The following is a 14,189-nucleotide window of genomic DNA, read 5'->3' as shown; positions in this document are numbered from 1 at the left end:
CAGCTCCTGCCATGCTTGAAATGCCAAGAACCTTTAAACAGGATCAAGATGGTGTTTAAAAGAAAGAGACCAGAGAATGATTTTTCCCTCAATTTATTATTCCAAAACAATAAGTATTTCAGCAATTGCAAGAGCATTCAACTTCAGTTGAGACAAAGGCACTGCTGGATTCAACCTACAGTGAGGGGCAAAAAAAAAAACACATCTAAATGTGGTAACAAGAGACCAAGGCAATTGTCGATTTAAGCAATGTCACATTAAGTTTTTATAGCCTCCACATTGCAAGACAACCGGACAGTTTGAGATCTTGTAAAGTTCAGGGAATACATTAGTCTGAGACAGTCCTTTAGTTAGGGCTACTGCAAGACTTGAACTTTGCCACAAAGTAAAGGAAGCCGATACATCCAACTCTTATTCTGAAGCAATCATTACCTTCTGAAAGTGAAGCAAAAAAAAAAAACCTTTATAAGCCTAGAAAAGGAAAATTGAAAACTTGATTAGGGAAATGTAATCAAATTCAGGATCTTACCAGTCTAGTGGAGAGTCTTCTGAACAGCTACAGCTCCTGGCAAACTAGTTACTGGGGGTGTAGTAATGTATTGAGAGGGAACCCTGTTCAGGCCTATAGGGAGACAAACCAGTTTAAAAGTCACATTGAGGGGCAGGTGCTGGGTTTCCATCACCCCACAGAAAAGCCTCACCTCGTCTCCTCCTCCCTTGAAATCCACTGGGGCAGCTCCTGGAGCACAAGGCAGAGTCCGGCCTCTGGGAGGCACAGATCAAGGTGCTGCAGTGGAAGTACACCTGCAGAGGAACAGGGGGAGTCAGGCGGGTCCAGACAGCTCTCCAGTGTCCAGTCCAACAGCCCTTCTCAAAGCCTACCGAGTCCGTCAGCTGGTGGCCCTCGGAGACAAAGGTGAACATCTTCACCTCGAACCTCCTGTAGTGGTTTGGGAACTGGACAGTCGGGAAGCGAGACATGGGGTGCTGCACAGTCTTGTAGTTGTCCTCCTCATACTCACAGCTAGAAGACAGGCGGCCTGTGAGACACTGGATGATGGGTAGAGGAGTTTTGGTCATTGTAGGATTTCTCACCCATCCACAATGATGTCCCAGCGAGGAGCAGTGTTGGGATCAGGGGACGCAGTAGCCCAGCAGTCATTCAGAGCCAGCTTGATGTTGGGGTCCTGTCTGTTGAGCACCTGCACCTCCAGGTACACTGGCTCCTGCAGGTATTTCAGGATGGGGTACTCCCGGGTGCCATAGGGCCTGCTGTACTGAACATCTAGGAGAGATGTTAGTAAAACTCTGCACTACTGACCTTCCAGCTAGATCTTCCCCTCTAATCTGCTAAAGGGGAAATTGAACCATTTACCTGGATAAGCAAGAAGAACTACAACAATGTTGCCTTGTTCTCGCACAGGCAGAGGTGGGGCCTTTGTATTCACATTGACACCCAATGATGCGTCAACACTTCCATTGTAGTAGCACCTCAGGGTCAGCCTGGAATAAAAACCCTTGGCATGAGATGGACGGGTAGACGGGGTGGGGGGAGTAGGTTAATACCTCATAGAACTTACTTGAATTCACTGTCTCTCGTGATTATACCCATAGTCCGATCTCTCAACAGGGAGCGGACCTCATTTTCATAAATGAGTTTGCCACCTACCACCTGAAAGCAGAAGAGGTGCCATCACCATCCAGTTCAGCAACATGGACTAGTCTGGAATTGGGGAAGACAATAGAGTGGAGATCCCCTTACTGTTAGGGTTGTGCCACAGCTCAGGAGAGGGATGCTGTACACAAGGCGGCCTGCAGAGGAGGAAGTTGGCCCACATGAGGAATCCCTCAGCCTCACAGTAGACAGGTCCAAGGGAGGCACAGTAATAGTGCTGAGGACTTCGAAGTTCATTTTGCCACCTATGCATAATGGCGTAGGGCCTAAAGAAGAAGAGTCCAAAGTACAGAAGTTGAAAGAGCAGCCTTTACAAGGAGGCATTTGGGACTGGAGCACAATCCCTGTGAGAGAAGGGATTCTTTACCTCCTGTGGTGTTCCGACAGGGGCATGTAGGATTGAGCAACATCGTGACTGGTTTTCTCCCCATATTGAAGGAGAGGCTGGTCTCTGGCAGGAAGGACTGTATGCCAGACCCATCTGGGCCACAGCGCTACAAAGGGAGGAGAGTGCCAGGTGTGCATTCATTCATGCTGGAGGCATATCATTCCAGCAGCTTTGGCTACCTACCTTGGTACCAACTACAGAGAGACGTCTCGACACCGTTATTTGTAAAGCACCATTTGTCGAGATGGAAATATCAGGCACTGCTCTAGAGGAGGTGTACCAGGCTGTTCCAATGGCCATACCCAAAAAAGTACCAGAGAATTTAGGGACAGAGATGTTCATGCTGGTGGTATCACAAGTGACTGGATCTAAAGGACAGAAGAATGGTTTTGTCATTGACCTCTGCATTCATTTCACCCCCCCACACACAAAAAAAAAAAAAAAACACACACAACTCACCAGGCACACAGATCATCAATATGTTAATTCTAAAGCCAGGCTTGTAGATCAAGGTGAGACGTGCAAGATAGAGTCTCCTCTCAGGTGCACCCAGCTGGAACAGACGTTATAGGAAACAAGTCAACATGGAGTTCACACTGGGCACTTTGACCCATGTTGCTGCAATCTCCACTTACCCCAAACACCTGGATTGCATCAGCTGTGAATGAAGCACCAATGATCATGTTGCCCCGGACGTTCGTGAAGGAGTAGCCTTTCTGCATGGCAGCGGCCAGGGTCATGGGCCGGCTTCCAGCAATGGACACGGACCACACTGAAGCTACAGAAGGCTACCAGGACAGAGAGCACTTAGGCCAAGAGCCTTTCCAATCAAAAAGGGGAAAGAAAAAAAAAAAAAACTTACCTCATCAAGGGGCGGAAGGGTTTGCATGATAGGTACCTGTGGGAGAGGAAGGGGCTATAGTGAAGCTGCTATGGTCTTTTCTGCAGCCTCCTGAAAATGCAAGGAGGTTCCAAGTCGAGTTCAAGCTATTATCTCAGCTCTCAGTGGCCAAATGCTGGGCAACCCCTGCTGACTAATTTTTCCCCAAACTGAGTCATGCAGCACCAGATCACAGATCATGCACACCAGGAGCAATTCCCTCCCCAAGAAACCAAATATATTACTAGGGCATCTTCAGACTGGGGGAGGAAATCCATTAACACCGAGAAACTATCCCAGAAATTGAACCCAGGGCCCAGCAAGGATAACCATTGTACTACCCCGAGGGGGAGCTTCTGACTTGGGATTAGTCATCCATGGCATTTGGCATCACTTGTTGCCATATACAAGCCAAATGGCAAGTTAGGGCAGCGCTGTGGTTTTAAACGGCACCCTTTTAGATCATAGGTTCACCCAATACTCCAGCAGCAGGAGTATCATTCCAGAGCCAGGCTGGGGTAGAAGACCCAGAAGTTTGGATAGAGTCTATTCTAGAAGAAACATGAAGAAAAATGCAGCAAGGCAGTATAACTTTCCAAGTCTTAATAGCAAAGGCTCTTAACTAGACAGCTGAAGCACAGTCGGCTTTTTACCTCCATTCCAGTTCGTGCACATTTAGTGGCTCCTACTTGGATTCCAGGAGCATTATCCGACTGGGGCTGCTCACACACCATCATGTAGGTTTCGCCTGCAGGAGCCCCCTCAGAGGTATAGTTGAGCTGCACAGCCAGGGAGAAGCTGCCATTCTGAAACAAGAGTGATCATTGACCCACCAGGTCTCCTGGACACAGGAGTGCTCATTTAAGTAACTCACCTCTGCCTTCACTTCACAGGCCTTATAGGCAGCATAGAAGTACTGGCCATCATCTCCCAGGGTGTAGTGACACTTCTCCGCGTAGTCTTTGTCAATCACATGAACGTCAGAGCCATCTGAGAAGAAGTTCAAGTGACCTCCTAGTCAGTACAGCTTCATGAAGAGGCTACTTGAGGTTCAGGGACAAAACCCAGCATATTCTGTTACCTGTTGTCAGTAGTTTAGCACCTTCTCTGGCTTCAGAAGGCAGATAAAGAGTCATCCCCTCATCTCCACATAGAACACCCCCTAGAATAAGAAATAAAAGCTTAGAAACACCAAGTTGATCTGCAATAAGACTTAAGACAATCAACATGTTTCTTACCTTCCTGCAGCACAGAACAGAAGGACTCACTGAAGAACCTCAACAGCCACACCATTAGACACGGGATACTGAAGAACCACCTGCAGAAAGATCATCATCAAGTAGGAGGCACAGACAGAGTCTTAAAAGAGTGATAAAGAAAACTAGCCTCTTATTTACCCCATGGCTTATGCTTGATAGAGATATTCCAGGAAAGAGGAAGGCTACTCAAGTCCAACACCAACTCTAACTGTTTCTCCAAGAACAACTAGATAGCCTTGTAGGCATCCACTGCGGCTTAAATAGCTGGTCTCCGACAGGTGCGGCCACCGCCGCCTCCTGCGCTCAATAATGCGCTGATCACAGGTGGGAGGAGCGCTTCAATCAGGCAAGCCTGGCGTCGGGGTCCGGAATACAGGTGTGGTCGTTGACGCGACCTATAAAGTACTTCGATGTGTCGATTGATATTGTAGTTATTTTGCTCTTTGAAATCATTTTGGTATGTTAAGCGCGTGAAACATTTGTTGGTTTATGAAAGTGTGGCTCAACTCCGACACAATGTTAGCGCACATACTACTATATAACTACAAACCATAACGCAATAATTGATTACTAATTGCAAATTGTCTGCATTTCGGTAATATTGTCAATAACGAAATTACGCACTTCAGTAATATGGAAAATAAGAATTATTTTGTTTTTGGATGATCATCCGCTCTCCTGTTTTTAATCTGTCACTGAAGCAGCACAGGAGGAAAACGCGTAAGAATATCCCCGATTTGGGATCAATTGAAACGGATTCACGGTCGTTCGCGATTTAGGAATAAACTCTGTGCAGCCGACGGTGTGCTGGTTGGCTACACGCAGTGTCTATCACGATGTGATTGCTTTGCGCGTCTCATTGGCCCGTGGGGAAAATAAAGTAACTTGTGACACGCTATATATAAATCAGCCTACCGGTGGCTTGGCTGTAAGACTTTTTTGTGCTTTAATTTTTTAGGCGTGGAGGTGGTTAAGACCAACAGTTTCAATGGGGTAAGCGTTTTCACGCGAGCACACTTTTTTATTTAATTTTTTGTTACGTGGTATTAAATTCTTTTTTGTTTGTTTGTTTTTGTGAAGGTGGTTTGATGTGTTATCGCCTTCGGCGTCGTTGATCCTTCGCCTTATGGCTATGTACGTCTTGGCCAGTGCTCAAACGGGTAAAGGCTTCTGAGCAAACAGCTTTCGTTTTTACTGAAGCGTGTGAACTGCCGTTTGTATTCACGGTCTCGTTGGTCTTTAGGCCCCGGGTCCGTCATACCTATAGAAGTGGACAATACCAACTGTGGGAAAACATACATGGAGGTACAGACTCGATAGAAGAACAGAGCCACTAAAACGCTTCTTGTCTTGGCAAACTTGACTTGTTTTTTTTTTTTTGCCTTTCCACAGGCTTCAGTTCCTCAAATATTTCCAGACTTTGGCAGAGTAAGTTCAGCTTATTACCGATAAACCATCCTTTCTGCAGATCTTCATGGGTCTGTGTTGGATATTTAATTCACAAAGCATTACGTTGATCTCCTGAAATCACTGGTGTACTAAAACATCTCCTCTTCTTGATTTTCTTCACTATCTTTGTGTGTTTTCAAACTGGCTGGGTGGGGCTGTTTTCTTTCAGGCCATGATGAAGGGACCTCAGTGGTCTTTTGTGGTGAATGATGGTGGGGAGCAAATCTCTATGGCTCTTGACCAGGCCAGTGAAAATGGCTACGAACTGAGAAAAGTGGATGGCAAGCTGGTGATCAGAGCCTACTTCACTGCGAAGGGACTTCAGATCTTTGAGGCCAGTGGTGTTTGTCGTTTCTGCTTTCTTTGGCTGGTGGACTAGAATTCTGACTCTGTAGTTTTCTCACCAGAAGCCCTTGAAAACGCAGTCCCTCTACCTGGCAGATCTCCAGCTGAAGAATGACCTTTTGAGCGTGGCGATTTTAATCCACGTCGTAATGATCTGTGTGCCCGGTAAGCATCTTGTTCTCGCTTTCTAGCCGACATATCGAAAGTCCCATCATGCCATGCAGGTGATGGCAGACCGCTTCTTGCGCCTCCAACTGCAGATCCGGTGGTGTGCAGCAAGACCGAACTGGTCATCCACATCCCGAAGTTCACTGGCAGCCTTGTCCGCATGACTGTCGGAACACGGACCTATCTGCCCTCCCGGCACTACCCCGATCTGGAAATCCAGCAAGGTTTTGATGAGACTCGGATTTCAGTCTTGTTCTCGAGCCCCCTGGTGGAGGAGAAGGTAAGACAACAGCTGTTACACAAGAGAGATCCACATCCTTCCACTTGGTTTGGATTTTTTTTTTTTAAATCCAATGTTTGGTCAATGCTAGTGCAAGATGAATGTGAGCTCTAAAGACGTTGAAGTGAAATCTTGTCTTCCTCTTGCAGTACTGTGAGGATGACCACAATGCATCTTCCAGGCAAAATGCCTTGCCAGAAACTAAGATGACTTTTGATGTGAGGGGAGCAGAGTTCTCTATGACTATTGAACCTGTCTGCCAGTGCAACATGGGTATTTTCTCCTCTAGGCAAATCCTACAGTTGTTGCTTGTTTGTACTCTCTACACTCTCTTGGCCACTCCTGTGCTCTTCTCTGCAGTGCCGCTGTGCAAGGATGGCTACATGGATGTAGACGTATCGGTGGGATCCACCGTTCCTGTGCTGAACCTGTCCACTGTCCAGCTGAGGGATCCCTCCTGCAGGCCGGCCGGTGTGTCTGCGGGGGGCCTCCAGTATCGCATCCCCCTGGACAGCTGTGGGACCACAGTCAAGGTGGAGTCCTGCTCTCGACTGACCTGCTGTTCCTCCCGTCTTGCACTGTAGCACTTCAACTTGTCGCTGTTCTGCAGATGCTGAATGGCCAACTCGTTTATGAAAATGAGATTGTTGCTGTGAAGAGAATTCAAGGGGGAATCACAAGAGATGCTGAATTCAGGCAAGTCTGCTTTCCCATATGGGGTTTGTGGACCTTGTTTTAAACATGTGGCCTAAAGGACCTTCATTATTTGTGGTTTACTAACACTAATGACCAAGTGGCTCCCCTTTGTAGTGTTCACTCATCTGAGTACAGGCATGTTCAAACCTGGTCCTGTCAGTGTGTCTGCAGGTAATTAAGGTCTCTTTTAAAGATGTAGTGCCTGAAGACCTGGGAGATGGGCATAACCAGCTGATTATTGGCTTAAGAGTGGAGTTGAAATTCAAACCTGCCAACACTGACCCTCCAGGAGAAGGTTAAGACACCAGTGTACTAATAAATTGTCTGAGGCTTTATTATTCCTGCATTTCTTGGGGGGGGCAAGGGGAACCATCCCACCTTTCTACAAATAGGGGCCCTCCGTTTGGAAATGTAAATTATGCTATACATGCGTTGTCCTGACAAACTTTGTGAGACATCTAAAGTTAGGAATAGGTGTATAAACATTGCTACAACTAATGTGATGCCTTTTGAAATTGTACATATCCCTCTTTCATAAGTAGAAATTGAATGCCTACAGGTATATAGAAATATACTGCAGTAAGTATGATATTTGCATCCACTTTAAAGGTCTTGATTAAGCCAAACAAGTGAAATTCTGTTTGGCAGAGCAAGGCTCCTACAGATTGTTCATTCTATAGACTGGAGAATGTAATGTGCAGTTTGTGGACATTTACAAACCTGTATGTGGTCTCTTCCGTTACTTCCTGAAAGTGGATCCATCAGCTCTGCTCACAGTCCTCTCTTGCAGGTTGACAGTGGTGTGCTACTTCAATGGCAGTGCTGATCCCTTGCTAACCGTCCAGATGAATACCAAAGCCCCACCTCCTCCTGTTCTGGAGCAGGGAGAGATTCAGGTGGTGCTTCTTGCCTATCCAGGTATACTGCAGTCACAGAGCTGTCTGTGAGGCTGCTCGTACTGGGCTGGTTTCAATGCTCCTGGTTTCCTGTATTGTAGATGTTCAGTACAGCAAGCCCTATGGCACCCAGGACTACCCCATCCTGAAATACCTGCAGGAGCCACTGTACCTGGAGGTGCAGGTGCTCAACAGACAGGACCCCAACATCAAGCTGGCTCTGAATGACTGCTGGGCTACTGCGTCCCCTGATCCCAGCACTGCTCCTCGCTGGGACATCATTGTGGATGGGTGAGAAATCCTACAATGACCAAAACTCCTCTACCCATCATCCAGTGTCTCACAGGCCACCTGTCTTCCAGCTGTGAGTATGAGGAGGACAACTACAAGACTGTGCAGCACCCCATGTCTCGCTTCCCGACTGTCCAGTTCCCAAACCACTACAGGAGGTTTGAGGTGAAGATGTTCACCTTTGTCTCCGAGGGCCACCAGCTGACGGACTCGGTAGGCTTTGAGAAGGGCTGTTGGACTGGACACTGGAGAGCTGTCTGGACCCATCTGACTCCCCCTGTTCCTCTGCAGGTGTACTTCCACTGCAGCACCTTGATCTGTGCCTCCCAGAGGCCGGACTCTGCCTTGTGCTCCAGGAGCTGCCCCAGTGGATTTCAAGGGAGGAGGAGACGAGGTGAGGCTTTTCTGTGGGGTGATGGACAAGCACTGTCCATCTTGCAGAGCAACTCTAAACACTTCTCCCTGTAGGTCTGAAGGATCAGTCCTCCCCCTTCGTGAGTGAGGTGTTAATGAGCTTGCCAGGACCAGTAACTGTTCAGAATGCTCTCCACTGAACTGGTAAGAATCCTGACATTTGGCTTTGTGTATTTCAATCATGAAAAGCAGACTTATGCTTCTAGTTTCCTGAAAAATAATTCTAATCATTTCTGTTCTCCTTAGGTTTGAAACTTAACACCCCTGCCTATTGGACTTGCAGAAGTTAAGACTTATTGCCACTGTAATCTTGGTGCAGCAATAAAGGTTGTTTTGCAAACTGATTTTAATTCCCTTTATTACTCTTAACTCCCAGTGACCCAGGAATGACTACTAGACTAATTGTATGAAATGTTTCCCCATGCGCCACATGGGCTTACATGCTCATTATATCCTCAGTCATATGCAGCACATTAAGCCCACGGGGTGGGGGGTCTTCCAAAGCACACAGATCATGACCACATGGATGGAAAGTGACACGCTCCACAGGTCAGTCCTGAGCTGGAGATCTGTCAGGTACAGAGGCTTTGTGTGGGGTCTCTAAGAAGAGAAGTATAACCAGTAGAACACGCACGCCAGTAGATGTCTCCTGGCAGGAAGTGGAGAAAATGGGCACCAGACCTGAAGCCCCACTGCGGTGTGGTACGCTCGGATGACCAGGCTGCCCGCCACGCTGCTCAGCCTATAGCCATTTTGCCCGGCTTGGTCGAGCATCGTGGTGACTCGCTCCCTCCCATCATTCATCGCCACCGACCACTCGGGAGCACTTTTCAAGACCTAGAGGGGAGGAAACGGGAAGCACCGCCCCCACTGGCGTCAAGGATAAGCCAATCAGGACCCTTCAGCGACTACACCGAGCTGGAGCTCCCAGGAACACTTCTCAACCTCGGCTCCAGTCCTGGACTGTTCTGCACAGATGGCAGGGATGGCAAATACTGCAGCCGTTTCCCTTTCATGCCCATTATGAAAAGTACAGGGTTTACCTTGCCAGAAACGGGGCACTTGAAACAGGATCATGGCACTGATGCAACCATCCACTGTACATGTTGAAACCCCTCCCCATGCACTAGAGCAGTGGAAGAAGCCTACTTACAGCGTTAAACTGCAGGAGATTTGGGGGAATGGAAGCCTTAAGAGAAGACGAGGAGAATGGGAAGAACAAGGTTCATTCACGGTTTTCATGTTAATATACAGAATAGCCAACAGAGCATGGAATTGTACCTCCATGTACATGTTGCTACAGTAAGACAGGTCAGCCAGGATACAACTGGTTTTTCAGCTGCAGGGGTGGGGGAAGTCAAGTAGAATAAGTCATGACTTCCTTGGACAGCACAATACCTTCCCCACCAGGAATGAAAATAACTTTATTCAACTCCCCTTTCCATTGATGGGCCAAGACCTCCCCTGCTTGCCATCTGAAGGCCAACAGCAGCACAGAAATCGATATTAAAACCACAAACAAACAAAACAAAAACCCCACTCAAGAAGAAAGTCTGTCCTCTCACCTCATAAAACCGCTTAAGTGCGATGTGAACACTCACCCCCATGACAGACACTGCCTCCCCGATGGGGAGACTGCAGCGGCAGCAATAAAGTACTTTTTTTTTTTTAAATTCTGTGACGGCTTGATCTGTTCTTAGACCAATAGGACCCCGAGACCAATAAACTTAACCTGGAAATCGTGGGACGACGTCGTGGAGGCTATTGGCGTGAGCTAACCCGAACATCTGCGGTACTAATGGCCAAAAACACTCAACAGTCATTACTCTTGATGGTAAAAAAACATTTCACATTTTTTCATAATGACACTTCTCATGTATGTGTTTTCGATGTCTCTTGAGGAAGAGTATTGTTTCTTCTGGCGGTGGGTGCTGGCAGCTCAGTCTGAATTTGAAACGGCTTAGTCTTCGCTGTCCTCTAGAGTGAAAGCTCTGACAGCCACGGGCACCTTTTCCTAGTGTTGCAAACATCTTTAGTTTGTAAGAGAAAGTTTTTTCACATTCCATTAAGTTTCAGTGTTATTTTGTGTTTGCCCAATAACATGAGGCTCTATCTAGGATTAACAGGCAATGTTGGTATTTTCTCCAATACCGCTGCAGTGATTGGAATCGGCACTCTCTGAAGAGCACTTTGAGTTGGCTTTTCCATACCTAACCCATGCCGTCCAACTCTGTCTGAAGATGTGCAAAGAAAGGTGTTGGTCTTGCTGAGGAGGAGAACGCATGGGTGGTGCAGCATGCAGAGATGCAGTCAGGATGGAGACAGTGCGAAGCATACAGTACATCACATTTATTTAAGCAGCATTTAAATCATAATCAAATTTAGATAAGACATACACATAAGGTTACATAATTAACTCTGTGCAGTACCAAATTAATTCAAACAGACAACCACGTCCTCTGCCTCTTCCCAGATGGATGTGAAACAGGACGCGTTTGTGTCTCCATTAAGGGAACGTGGTTTTCACGTGTCTGCAAACCGGAGCAACGTTCCTGATGTAGTAGGTATGCTGGAGGGGAGGAATAGGGTATAATTACTTCAAGATTAAAGACCAACATTTCCCGTTATATGACAGGTTATTGAGCATAAATGTTTTTTCATGCCGTCAGTCCACCGCTGTCTTACCATTCCACCAGCTCTGCGCCGATGATGTCATGGATGTGGTACTGAATCCCAAACTTCACCTGGGAGGTGACCTTCCTGTTCTCCAGGCTGGACTGCAGGACTTCGCCGTACCTGGATTTTTTAATCATGCCAAGCACAGCTTTGCGACCTGTGGAAGCCACCCAAGGACATCGGCTTTACAAAGCAGGGACATCTCACTTGATCTCTGCTGTAGTGAGTTTGCGTAGTTTAGATCATTCTTACAGTGTTCTGAGCACGCTTCTAAGAATGAGTTACACCTGCACCGCAACACCCTTCTCCCCAAGAGGGTACAGCGGTGCTGCCCTGTCTTCACCCACCTTGAAGGAAATACTTGGTGAAGCGGCCAGTGTTGGGGATGGACAGCCACCAGCTTCCTGCGTCTCGGACCGTCAGGACTCCAGCCTTCACAAGTTGTCTGTTTTTTTTAAAAAAAGGTATGACAAGTGAAAGAGGTCTGAAACCCGAACTATACCCCCCTCATCCATCTTCTAACTGCTTGATCCAGTTCGGGGGGGCGGCGGAGCCAGAGCCCATCCTGCAAGCAAAGAGCACAAGGTGGGATACACTCTGGACGGGATGCCTGTCCATCGCAGGGCAAACACAAACACACAGACACACACGCACACAATCACTCACACCAGGGACAATTTTCCCAGAAGTCAATTAACCTATCAGCATGTCTTTGGACTGCCGGAAGAAAACAGCACCCAGAGGACACCCACATGATCACGGGACGCACATACAAACTCCAGGCAGACAGCATCCCAAGAATTGAACCCAGAGCCCTGTTGCTGAGAGGGAACAATGCTAACCACTATACCACACTACCTATAAAACAAAAAGCACCTTACAACAACCAGCAAATGCTGTACAAAAACTGCCAGCTCGCTAAAGGGAATGAGGGAAGAGAGATGAGTGTAAGGCCGTCTCGTACGTGATCTCCTGGTCTGTGAAGAGGAACTCCTTGAGCATCTTCTCTTTGTTGAAACTCAGGTCAGAGCACACGGGCAGCACGTTCTCGAGGAACCTCTCCACGGTCCCAGACGTCTCCCTCCCGGCTTCTCCCGCAAGCACTTTGGCTTTGTATTCGTCCGCAAAGACCACCGCAGCCGTGTCCGAGTCGAAGCCGAGCTGGAACATCAGCAGTTTCCCCTGGTCCTTCAGTTCACTCTGGGAGAACGGAGGGATAAACCAGAAAGAATAGAAAAACAGGTCATGAAGGTGCAGCTGCAAAGAAAATTCTGATGTCAGTATTGAGGCTCAGAAAACATGCTCTCAAGAAGGCAGAAATTAAACTTTACCTTCTTCGGCACCTTTCCACGACATCAAACCATGAAACGTTTATGCTATAATGCTGGAAGAGAGAGCTTTCTGGACTCTGATCTATCCTAAACTCACCTGCACTTCCAGCAAGCTTTTACCTGCCAGGGTATCTTGGCGTAGCAAGAATCAACTATTGCATATATCCAGGCTCGTTAGAATGATATCACATCACAATATCTGAAGAAAAAGAACAAACACAACTTTCCTCTGACAAAATACTACCCTGTTTTTTTTAGTTCTTACAAATCACATTTCTTTTATTCTTAGAAGTCTCTTTTGAGTGAGGGAAGTGTTACCAGCTGCCGGTCCACAAGTGTTCTGTCTCTATGAATACTGTAGAGCTGGTGTTTCATCACTATGGGCGGCAGGGTGTCATTAAACAGCTTTCGAGGAAACAGAGACATCAAGTTCTCCAGGGCTGCCATAATGTCCAGAGGTCCCTCTGCAGCTGGAATAACACAATCAAGGAGCTGATAGGATCCCACTTAATCTTGGCAAAATAATGTAATATAGCTCTGTTTTCAGTTTGTCACCACTCACACAAGCCAATTTAAAACACCTACAAGCCTTTCTATCCCCATCTACAAATCTAAGAAGTACTGACAATGTGATCACAACTTCTATAAGGAAGTTGCAATGGAAAGCTGCAGTCTAGGAAAGAGAAAGCTGAACTGTTGCAGAAAAGTCCCCAAAACGGACTTACTTGGGGTCTGGAGTATAAAGGGCTAGTCTAATAACTATCCATCATTTTGCACTCTCTGTCATTTTGTTTTATCAAACTTGTGTCATTTGTCACTTCTGTTTCAGAAAGAAATAATTTACTGGATTTAATTTTTCAGTCATGGTACAAAAGAGTATCATTTGGCAACCATAAAGTCTTTTAAAAAAAAGTTAAAAAAAGTTTAAAAAAGCTCAGACTAATAAAATTGAAATAATTCGTAATTCAATACCTTGGGATATTGACGTTTTGCCATTTTCTTGTAGTCCACGCTCTGTCTCGGATCTCCTCTTCTTAGCTCTGAAGGTGTCCGATATCAATGTCCTTTTTCTGTTCATCGCTGCGGGACGGACACATCAATATCGACAACCTCTCCGATGCTCGCCTTTATTAATGCACCGCAATCAGGTCGAGGAAGTCTTGTGCTCACTTATTTTACGCAGAGATACATCAGTGCATAACCTGTAATTTACTTATTCCAATAATGAAGGGGTTCCTGGACTGGAGTAAAAACGTAAAACGTATACATTAGAACTGTTTTATTCAAAACGGTGGTGCAGAAGCCAGGACTCCATACAAGACGCCTACGCTTGAGGTGAAATCGGTTTATTTTCTTGGGAGGAAGTTAGTTATCGAAATCGGTTTATAAACATAAACCTGGTAATTTAAATCCCAGATCAATTCAGTAAACTAACCGTCAG

The 14,189-nt window shown here is 46.6% G+C and overlaps 3 protein-coding genes across 3 annotated transcripts; 1 reads left to right on the top strand and 2 right to left on the bottom strand.

The window, feature by feature from the left end:
- Positions 1-77: 77 nt before the first annotated feature.
- Positions 78-4,472, bottom strand: LOC148644805 (zona pellucida sperm-binding protein 2-like). The gene is made up of 18 exons (XM_088612731.1): positions 4,341-4,472; positions 4,182-4,261; positions 4,025-4,105; positions 3,818-3,933; positions 3,597-3,749; positions 2,926-2,961; positions 2,699-2,851; positions 2,523-2,616; positions 2,247-2,431; positions 2,043-2,169; positions 1,763-1,941; positions 1,581-1,672; positions 1,376-1,503; positions 1,096-1,285; positions 883-1,024; positions 702-804; positions 530-622; positions 78-175 (listed from the first exon to the last, which is right to left on the bottom strand). The coding sequence occupies exons 1-17, from the start codon at positions 4,343-4,345 to the stop codon at positions 534-536; spliced, it is 1,953 nt and encodes a 650-aa protein (XP_088468857.1). The 5' UTR covers positions 4,346-4,472; the 3' UTR covers positions 78-175; positions 530-533.
- Positions 4,473-5,059: 587 nt separating this feature from the next.
- On the top strand, positions 5,060-9,085 carry LOC148644804 (zona pellucida sperm-binding protein 2-like). The gene is made up of 16 exons (XM_088612732.1): positions 5,060-5,195; positions 5,283-5,362; positions 5,446-5,507; positions 5,595-5,630; positions 5,821-5,985; positions 6,059-6,161; positions 6,257-6,444; positions 6,594-6,717; positions 6,805-6,977; positions 7,055-7,140; positions 7,931-8,058; positions 8,138-8,327; positions 8,399-8,540; positions 8,619-8,721; positions 8,796-8,885; positions 8,988-9,085. The coding sequence occupies exons 1-15, from the start codon at positions 5,191-5,193 to the stop codon at positions 8,879-8,881; spliced, it is 1,671 nt and encodes a 556-aa protein (XP_088468858.1). The 5' UTR covers positions 5,060-5,190; the 3' UTR covers positions 8,882-8,885; positions 8,988-9,085.
- A 1,985-nt stretch (positions 9,086-11,070) lies between these two features.
- Positions 11,071-14,147, bottom strand: LOC148644803 (winged helix repair factor 1-like). Its single transcript, XM_088612329.1, has 6 exons — positions 13,721-14,147; positions 13,067-13,218; positions 12,382-12,617; positions 11,765-11,862; positions 11,427-11,574; positions 11,071-11,310 (listed from the first exon to the last, which is right to left on the bottom strand). Exons 1-6 carry the CDS (start codon positions 13,824-13,826, stop codon positions 11,265-11,267), a joined length of 786 nt encoding a protein of 261 aa, XP_088468455.1. The 5' UTR covers positions 13,827-14,147; the 3' UTR covers positions 11,071-11,264.
- Between the last annotated feature and the right edge of the window lie 42 nt (positions 14,148-14,189).

The sequence above is a fragment of the Lepisosteus platostomus genome, chromosome 19, assembly GCF_059453375.1.
Source record: "Lepisosteus platostomus isolate fLepPlt1 chromosome 19, fLepPlt1.hap1, whole genome shotgun sequence".
Lineage (NCBI taxonomy): Eukaryota > Metazoa > Chordata > Actinopteri > Semionotiformes > Lepisosteidae > Lepisosteus > Lepisosteus platostomus.
Note: the sequence above shows the minus strand (reverse complement) of the source record. Positions and strands in the feature narration are given on the sequence as shown.